Genomic DNA, 10,121 nt, shown 5'->3' on the forward strand with positions numbered 1-10,121 from the left:
AACCTGATTCATATCCCGATTTTATCTTAAAAAACGGTTAGATGAAATGAAGATGGACGTGCTCTCGGGTGTCAACACAACAGAGCCACGGGACTGTGTTATTTTATTGATGTATTGGATGTTAATAAAAAAAGTACTAAACACCTGTCACACTGCCCCTTTTTTCAAGTTAAAAATATTCTTTTATTTTTTGTTTGTTTATTTTCACACATCCATGTGTGAAAACAAACTTACAGAATACTTACAAAATAAAATTACTTACAGAATAAAAATGGAATATTGTGGGTTCCTGTGTGCAGGTGACATTACCTCTGACGTCATGTGGATGGAGCTGCGTAAACAGGCGGGGTGACGATCACGTGTCTTCAACTTCACCAATCAGAGACATTGCAGCGTCTCTGCTGCATTGTGGGTAATGTATTATACTCCGCTTGTTGCGAATTAAATACGATTACAATCAAATACAATCGATATCAAGCTATCGCTTACCATCAACGCGGTCGTGGATGCATTAGTCATTTGTTTTAAAGCTTGTAAAAAAAAGCTGGGAAAAAAAATTGAATATTAACGTCCCTCCCCCTCCCCCGCCTGTCAGAGTTGCCCGGCTATCCGCGCACTGGATCTCCATCATTTCCAGGGGGGACTCGTCCTGCCGGGGGAGGGGGGTCGCGGTGATGGCGCGGTGATGGCGGGGGTTTGGGAGCACGTTAATCTGCCTGCGGACGCACACACAATGGACGGGCCGTGCTCGAAGGAGGATGCCCCGTGAGCGGCGGAGGCGGGCACAGCGGGACGCCCACGGCCGCGGGCACTGAGCGGCCGTCCGTAACGGAGATCCCGGTTCCAGCCGACCGGAAGCCGCGTCCCGCCGACCGGCGGCCATGACGCGGCTGCGGCGCAGGGCGCTGGTGGCGCTTTTCCTCTTCACGCTTTTCATCTTCGGTACCATGATGGGGCTCCGGACGCTCAAGCCCAGCGACGGTTTCTCGGACCTGGCACCCGGGATGGACTTCACCGGGGGGCGCTCCGACCGACGGCGGCTGGACGCCAATGATGCGGCGGCGCGGAGCAGCTTCGCCGGCGGCGGGGTCGGTGGCGACACCAAGGTGGTGTTCACCCGCTCGGACCGGGACTACAGCATCTTCTACGACGTCCACATCTTCTACTACCTGTGGTACGGCTCCCCGAGCCTGGATCGCAAGTACATCCACTGGGACCACGTCCTGGTCCCCCACTGGGACCCCAAGATCGCCGCCGGACACGCACACGGCAGACACACGCCCCCGGAAGACTTGGCCTCCAGTTTCTACCCGGAGCTCGGACCATACAGCTCCAGGGACCCCCGCGTCCTGGAGGAGCACATGGCCCAGATAGAGGCGGCTGCAGCAGGTACACACACACACACACACACACACACACCATAGACATTGAGCTATCCATTCAATCTGTCCTTAACACACCCTCCCTTGATGGACCTACTGACAACAAAGTACATTTTGACCTATATATATATATATATATATTATATAGTCAGGTCTACAGACAGAGCTGCAGGTCTGGAACCAGCAGTGTTGTATAGAAGCTGTTCCAGACCAGTGTCTGGGATCTGCCAGCGTGTCCTGGCGTGTTGTTGACTCCATCCAACCAGGGTTCCCAGCTGGTTGGTAGTGCCCTACTGGAGGTCATGTCATGCAGCGTCACAGGCGTCTCTTCTCTGCCCCCTGGAGCGTCATGTTCTTTTCTACCAGCTGAAACAGCAGTGGATCTGCTCCTCCAGCCCAGTGTTTGGAACATCTACAGATACCTTCTCATTGTGCTTCAGCCAGCATCCTGGCAGACCTTGTCGTTTGGTCGTCGGAGCTCCAGCACAGATGAGCTCTCTGCCCAAGTTCTTTATTTTGTCATTTAGTTCATCGACTGTTTGATCAGCTGGACTCCAGAAGAACCACACAGTCTCCAGACAAGGTCCCGGGATCATGGGCATTTAGATGTTGGTGCTGAGAAGAAACATGGTAACTGCCTCCAACCTTTGGACTGGAGTCGACAGCGGCACGTTCCTCAACTCTGGAGATGTGCGGTCGACCTGATTAGCCCGTCCTTATCTCAAAATGATCGCATGATCACATCCTGCGTGTCCAGGAAGCTTCTGAGATGAACCGTACTAAGTGAATGGGTCAGAGCTGTGCATATGATGTTGTCATGGCTCGGTTCTGAGAGCAGACTGTGGTGTTCCAGGGGTGCTGGTCCTCTCCTGGTATCCTCCAGGGCTGGCTGATGACCACGGGGAGCCCAACGAGGACCTGGTTCCTGCTGTCATGGACGCCGCCCACAGGCACAGCATCAAGGTAACTGGTGAAACACCTGGTATGTTCTTTCCTTTCTGGCCGTTTCCTGAATGAATGGGTGAATGTGTGCGGGAGGCGGCCGAGGGGCTTCGGTCCAACACCTCTATGTTCACACAGCAGACACCTTCATCCACGCAGCAGTGAGGGGCTTGGCTCTCATGATGCTAGGAGGTTCTGTCACAGAGGAGACACGGTTAGCACCTCTGCTAAGGCTCCTGGTTCAACTCCATGTGGAGTCTCCATGTTCTCCCTGTGTCTGCATGGGGTTCTTCCGGGTTCCTCCCACAGTTCCAACTCATGCAGGAGGTTCAGTGTAGACCCTGCATTGTCCGGACATGTGGACGAGAAGGTGAATGGTTGGATGTCTGTATACGAGACCCTGTGATTGGTCCAGGCTGAACCGTACCCTTGTCCTATGGCAGCAGTGATAGACTGATTTAGGAACTGGGAAAATAAACATCCTCCAGTTTGAGCCTCAAATGGTGGAGGACCTCCTCAGTCTGAAGATGCAGGTCCTGCTGTGAAGCTCCTTGACTGGAAACTTTGACAGCTCAAACACTGTTCCTTTCTCATTGAAGAGCTGGACCTGGTTTTTCATCCCGCTGGAACTGTTTCCCCAGGGGGGCAGTTAAGCATGAAGAACGCTCTGGTTCTACCAGTTGTTAGTGGAGAACACTGCACCGTTTGATCTGAGAGCTGAGCAGCCTCCAGCTCCCGGTGCATCCGACCGGATCAGCGGGAAAGATCAGAACACCTGCAGGAGGAGCTGAATCTGGATTTCAGGTTCTGCACCGACTGACACCCAATTAGTATTAGAAGTGAATGTGAAGATAAGTGCAGTGGAGGAAGTCTCAAACACTCAGAACAAACCAAAGGTTCTGAAACATGTCGTCAAAATGTGTTTACCTATAAACGGAATGATCTCGCATATGTTTGAATCTAATCAGAAAACCTTGTGATGAAAGAGACCCCCTTTCTTGATGATCCAACCTGGAGACCGACTTTGCAGAACCTTGAAGGAGCAGCTTCTCTGTGAGAAGAACGTCTTCAGGGGTCTTTTCCTCTCGGAGTAAGAAAGCACAAGGTGCTTGAGGGGTTTCAGGCTGCCACAAGACCTGGGATTCAGCAGTAGTGTGTGTGTGTGTGTGTGTGTCTGTGTGTGTATCCATCAGTCCGTCTGTCTGCTGTCTGAGGTGATTCCATAGAAAAACACTTTGTGGTGTTGAAACTTTGATATCTGCATGATTAGTGGAAAAAATTAAATGAAATAATTGTTTTAAGAATTAAATGCCATTCATTATTATATATATATGCTGGGGTGGCATGGGGGCGGAACCTAGCGGCTGTCATAGGACGAGTGGAGGGTTCAGCCTGGATCCATCACAGCAACATCTGGAGAAGGACAAGCATTCATTCTCTCACTCATCTTGGGTCTCCAATGAACCTCCTGCATGAAACCCATTCAAATGAATACCATCAGTGTGAGACAATTACCAGCTAATACTATTGACTATATACATATATATATATATATATATATGTGTGTGTGTGTATGTATGTATACACACACTGACACACACACAAATATATATACGTGTAGCTTCTAAGTAGCTGAAAGTAAAGTAAAATGGTTAACATGGCGAGTATTATTCTGTCAAAGCAAATGAGAAGCGTCAGATGTCAGTATAGACACACGTCACATATGTAAACTCCTGGACATTCTGGTTTTGAAACACCAAAGGACCTGTCACCACCACATCATTCACCAGTCAGCAGTGTGAAGCGCAGAGGAACCGTGGAATGTGAAAATATGATTTTCCACGGCTGCTGTCAGCGGTCGAATGTGGGACGGGCTCAAAAATGAAATCTACTCTCCGATCTTCAGCTGCCACGTCTCACCTGACAGTGTGAAGAAACCGCCATCTGCCCACGGCTCCTCTGCCGTGGGGCTCCTGTCAGCAGCAGACAGCACAGCAGAGCAACAGCAGAAACGCTCGATGCTACAAACCTGACGCACAAGACAGGAGAATGGAAGGCAGGGGCAGAAGAAGGCATAGCAACCGTTGCGTTGGTGTTGGAAAAGCATGTGCAAGCTAGAAGCATGCAGGTGTGCACGCTGCAGATCTGGAGACTGGCACGCAGGAGGCCTGCGGCATGACCACGTCAGCGTCCGCCAATAACGAGTTCAGCCTTTTGGCAGAGGAGCGTCTCACCTCGCCACTCCGTCATGAATCCCGAGCCGTCGGAGAAGAGCGGCGGGCGCCAAACGCCCACTTGTTGCCATGGAAACTCTTTGTGAGGACCCGGCAACCGCCTCTGAGAGACGCAGCGGGCGATGAGCGAGCAGCAGGAGTGACTCAACGGCTCAGGCAGCGGTGCAAGGCAAAAGCCTAATGGGGACCGAGTGCAAATACACGAAAATCTGCAACTGTGTGTGCAGGCTAAACCTGTTAGCGGCGCAGCAACGTGGGCATCTCCGTCACCGTCATGTTCTGGTCATCATAAGTTGATCTTGATTGAAGTCTGACAGGCAGTAGAAGGACGTGGGGCTGAAGGGGAAGGCCGGGGTGCTTTAGGTTTACACCCAAGCGCCCCGAAACACCAACACAGGTACAGGTGGAGGCACCCTGGTTCAACTCCGGCCGGATGCAGAACCCAACATGTACAGACTCCCTGGGGAACCTCTGGGGAAGCCCTGGAGGCCCAGATGGAACCGGAATAAAAAAACTGCCCTGGACTACCAAGGCTGAGGCAGCTCAGTTGTTTGGTCAGGTTTAGGCCAGGGGACACCAGAACTTCTGATCTGAAACTTGCAGCAAGACATACATACATCTACTCAATGGGCTGCTCACGCCAGGGGTCACCACAGCCAATCACCTCCCTCCAGCTCACCCTCACCCAATCACCTGCCTCCATCTCACCCTCAGTCAATCATCTACCTCCATCTCACCCTCTCCTCTCACACCAACCTCCTTCCTGTCCTCTTCCCCTCCATCCATAAACTCCCTCTCCTTAACCCAGATCTTCTCCATCCCTCCTCTTTCCATGTCCAAGGCTTTATCTCCAGAACATCTACCATGGGCTGTCCCTCTGATGGACTCCTTCCTGATCCTCTCCATCCTCCTCACTGCCAAAGAGAACCTCCGCATCTTCACCCCCTGTTGCCACCATCCCGATCATGCAGTCTCCATGTGTAACCCCTGGAACGTTGTGGCTGAAAGATCTCGATGCCTCTCGGACCATCAGTGATAAATGTGCCTCTCAGAGCGTGCAGCCTGTGGCTGTGAGTACCAGAGCTCACGGTTTCCTTCCCTTGTCTGAGTGATTTGCTGTCGAAGCCAAATCAGCCGTTCATTTCTCAGGTGGCTTCTGTGTTCATCTTCTCACTCGGGCTGTTGTCTTGTGCAGGTGGCCTTTCACATACAGCCATACAAAGGGCGGACGGACCAGAGCATGCATGACAACATCAAGTATATCATTGACAAGTAAGTTCTCGCTCTGCAGATCCACTCCCCTCTCCTTGCGGTTCTTCCCTCCGTTTTCAGCGTTGGTCCGAGCTCCGGTTTCCCCACCAAGGCGTCTGACTGCGGCGCCTGGTTGTCTGCTGAAACCTTCGTCCTGATGGTGGAGGCGGAGAGTAAAGGGTGCATCATCGGGTCTGACCTCACACGCCTCAGAAGGAAAGATCTAGGCTCGTATGACTGTGGCCAAAGTGGAAGTCTAACATAAGATGTTGAGCTGCAGAGAGCGCCCTGAGCCTGGCGTAGAGGCTTCTGGAAACCGGCTGTATGTCCATCTGTGTGGGATGAACCAGCCTGGCAGGAAGTCTGAGGCCACCAGCAGACCTTTTTGTGCTCAACATGAAGCACGAGCAGGTGAAGAGAAATAAGAGCGGGTTGTGGAATCGGCCATCAGAACTCAAAGTTTGGATTTAAAACATACTCAATGAAATGAACTCGGTTGGCTTCGAACCTTTGGGCAGACGGTGCAGAGCAGACAGCAGCACTTTTACCCAGCTGAGTTGGGCCACATGGAGCAGAAAGCAACGTGTGATCTAGTGAAGGGAAGGAGAGATCAGCGCAGCTTTAGACAATGGAGGCACAGATGGAGTCTCATGGACTGGTGATTGCTCAGCTAGTACCTCCATGAGCAGAGTCCTGAAGGATGTTAGATGTTTTGGACATCCAACAGAGACACAGTCATAAAGATTGCCGTTGTGCATAGCTCACAGCACGCATCAGCGTTGAGTGAGTAGATAACAGCAGGCTGCGTAGATCTCCAAGCAATGGAGGAGGCTTAAGTAGATAACACAGGCTTGCGTAGGGTGCGGTCATTTAGGAAGAAGGTGCGCACCCTGTTGTCTCGCCGCTGCAGCAGGTTTGAATCCCAAGCCAGTCAGGACAGGGAAACCACCTCGGACCAGACAGAGCGGGCCAAAAACAGGGAAAAGAGGCAACAGTTTCCAAATGTGCAAAAATAGTTTAAGTGAATGAACAAACTAGTGAAGTGTAGTTAAGAGACGTACTTAACAAAGGTAAAGACAAAAGGACCTGTAGCCATCTTGGATTTGACTCTTCCTCGACGCCATTAGCGGTCAAAGTTACCCATCGGATTTTGACAATTCAGAAATAATTCAATGCAAGAAGTCATTTCTTGGGGCAAAATAAAATTGTCCAAACTCTAGCCTTGCCTCAGTGCGCGGAGTTATAACTACAAATGGGGTCAGAAATGTTAGATTCAGCCACACATTAAGCCTTAGCGTTTATCAGGGATCAGCGGACCCTCAAATCTGCAAGGTTTAGGAGGTTCCCCTTCTTCTCAGTCCATTTCAAACTCTGTGAGAAAGTCATGACCCTCATTTGCACTTGTGCCAAAAGTTTTGGAATGGTTAGTCATTATATTCTGGAATGCTGAAGCGTGGAGAGTTGCGTTTTAGGGTCCGGGACTGCACCGTATACGCAGTTGTTCCCAGCCAGACACAGGTGCAGCGGCCTGGTGTCCAGACCAGCAGAGATGTCATGTCTGACGGCAGTTTTCCGGTCAGGGCTGAGTAGAGGTCCAGATCATTGCTGTGATTGCACGTCTCCCTCACAGAGGCCAGTAGCCTTCATCACACAGGATACTCATACTGTAATCTGTCTGTGGAGGTTCTCAGTCATCCAGGTCATGGTGAATTCTTAACTGACAGGTTTTTGGGTGGGTCTAGATTATGGAGTAGTACTGTGGTCCTCATAAACCAAGAGCCGGGTGTGGAGAAAGCAGAGCTTCTGCGATGATGCCCTTTGCCATTCCAGTGGATTCTACAAAGCTGAAGCACTGTGGGCAACTGCAACTTAGCAACTGCTTGGCAGCCAGAAGGTCCGTTGGTTGGATTCCCACGGGGGTTCCTTCCTGTGTGGAGTCTCCATGTTTCTCCCCATGTCTCAGTGGGGTTCCTCTGGGTTCTCCGTGTTCCTCTCACCGCCCAAGCACTTTCAGGAGGTTCATTGGAGACCCTACATTGTTCAGACATGTAAGTGCCCCGGCGGTGGACGGTCCGGAGCGAACCCACGTCTTGTCCAATGGTAGCTGGGATAGGCAACAGCAGCGGACCTGACTGCATGACAAGCTTTCTCGATAATGAATGAATTGATGCGTCAATTTTTCTTGAAAGCCCTGTTTTGTTCGAACGTGACACCAAAGCTGATGGTCATGATTGAACGTCACTGGAAAGTAATCCTGAACATGTTTCTCCGCCTCTGATTCCAGCCGGGGATCGAACCAGGAGGTTCTCAGCTCACGGCTCTTTCAAGGTACGGCGTAGCTTACCGGAATGTGATTTTCCTCTGGTTTTATATCTCCAAGGTACGGACAACATGGCGCTTTCTACCGGTTCCGCTCCAGCACAGGACAGGTGCTCCCCCTGTTTTACATCTATGACTCCTACCTGACCCCCCCGGAGTCCTGGGCGGAGCTGCTGACCGTCAAAGGCTCCCACAGCATCAGGGGCACGCCCTACGACGGCGTGTTCGTCGCCCTCATCGTGGAGGAACGGCACAAACACAACATCCTCGCCAGCGGCTTTGACGGCATGTACACCTACTTCGCATCCAACGGCTTCTCCTTTGGCTCCTCCCATCAGAACTGGGAGGCCATCAAGGTCTTCTGTGACACAAACAATCTGATGTTCATCCCCAGCGTGGGTCCGGGGTACGTGGACACAGCCATCCGGCCGTGGAACAACCACAACACCAGGAACCGGGTGAACGGACGCTACTACGAGACCTCCCTGCAGGCGGCTCTCTCTGTAAGACCGGACATTGTCACCATCACCTCCTTCAACCAGTGGCATGAGGGCACTCAGATTGAGAAAGCTATACCCAAGAAGACCGTGACCCGCTTGTACCTGGACTACCTGCCCAAGCAGCCGAGCCACTACTTGGAACTCACGCGGCAGTGGGCGGAGAACTTCAACAAGGAAAAGGACAAATGGTTGATGTAAACTTTGCTTACCGCGGTAGAGAGAGGACCCTGATCTGGTTCAGAGCCGGTATTGTGTGTTCTCCTTCAGGACCGTCCCCCAGAGACCATGATTTGCACCCAAAATCTTCTTGCTCTGTTTCATTTCTTGTCACTAATCCCCCCCAGACTTCCAGGCCTCCGCAGATCCTGTCAACAATGAGCCACGGGAACCTCCTGGCTCCTGGAAGAGATCTCAGAAGTAAACATTCTGGGTAGTCCAGGTCAATTTTCACCGACTCATCTGATCACGAGCGATTAGCTTTAAGTGTGTGTGTGTTTACCCCGGCGTCTCCAAGAGCCAATACCAATGTCAGTGTGCATCCCAGTTAAAAAACCATCACGGACAAGTGAGCTTCTTCCCCTCTGACACACACTGCAGGTTTCTTCTAGTGCTGGTGGACGGGCTCTCCAGGTGCCCACTGGTTTCACCCAACATGTACCTTTCATTTCCTCCCAGAAAATAATATATCAGCTGACGGTTGAGTTTCCTGCAATCACTGCTTCACCAACAACCAAAACTACTGAAGGTGAAGGTACACCACAGACCTTGAGTTGCCCTTCAAGTGCATCCTCCACGCTCACATTTGCATCAACGCCCATAAATTTGGTGAGTAATCAAGAGTAGTGTGACCTGAACGTTCTCCTACCTGAACGTCCATGTCCACTGGTGTGCTGGTCGCGGGGGAAACACCTTGATACCGGCGCAAACGGCTTCACTCCTCGTCACCCTCATTCCCGAAGTATCCGTCCATTCCCAATGTTTTTACCAACTGACGTTTTGGTACACTGTCTAATGTAGAGGGGGGATCTTCTCAATGATGACTGTGTTTGTGCGCTGTAGTATTTTCTTTTTTCTTATTTTCTTATTAAAAGTTCTCCTGTATTTCCTGGAAGACAAATAAAACCCTATGTATTGTTGGTTGAGTGACATGCTGTGATTGCTGAGAAGACAAACAGTTAATGTTGTGAATACAGTCGATCAGATGGTTCCTGGTGCAGACCAGAAGCGGGCAGAAATGTGAACCACCAGACCAGAAGCAGGCAGCAGGTCGATTGTCTAGAAGTTAATGAGCGAGTGAATGGTCGCATGACTTACATGACCTGGTCCAGAGGGTTCCTGCATCTCCTCGATGGTCAACTGGGATTGTATCTGGCCCACCGGCGTCTCTGCTTGCTATGCAGATATGAATGGATGAGCAGTCCAGTGGGTTGGTGATTTGATCGCTCAGGTAAAAACCTGTAACTCTCAGTCATGAAACTAAATGCACAGGTGTG

At 51.2% G+C, this 10,121-nt stretch overlaps 1 protein-coding gene across 1 annotated transcript; it reads left to right on the forward strand.

The window, feature by feature from the left end:
* Nucleotides 1-443: 443 nt before the first annotated feature.
* On the forward strand, nucleotides 444-9,762 carry maneal (mannosidase endo-alpha like). The gene is made up of 4 exons (XM_086178100.1): nucleotides 444-1,389; nucleotides 2,236-2,345; nucleotides 5,754-5,830; nucleotides 8,190-9,762. Exons 1-4 carry the CDS (start codon nucleotides 882-884, stop codon nucleotides 8,824-8,826), a joined length of 1,332 nt encoding a protein of 443 aa, XP_086034226.1. The 5' UTR covers nucleotides 444-881; the 3' UTR covers nucleotides 8,827-9,762.
* Nucleotides 9,763-10,121: the final 359 nt, after the last annotated feature.

This window comes from Fistularia commersonii, chromosome 30 (assembly GCF_037954325.1).
Source record: "Fistularia commersonii isolate RoL2024-O1a breed Wild chromosome 30, RoL_Fcom_v1.0, whole genome shotgun sequence".
NCBI lineage: Eukaryota > Metazoa > Chordata > Actinopteri > Syngnathiformes > Fistulariidae > Fistularia > Fistularia commersonii.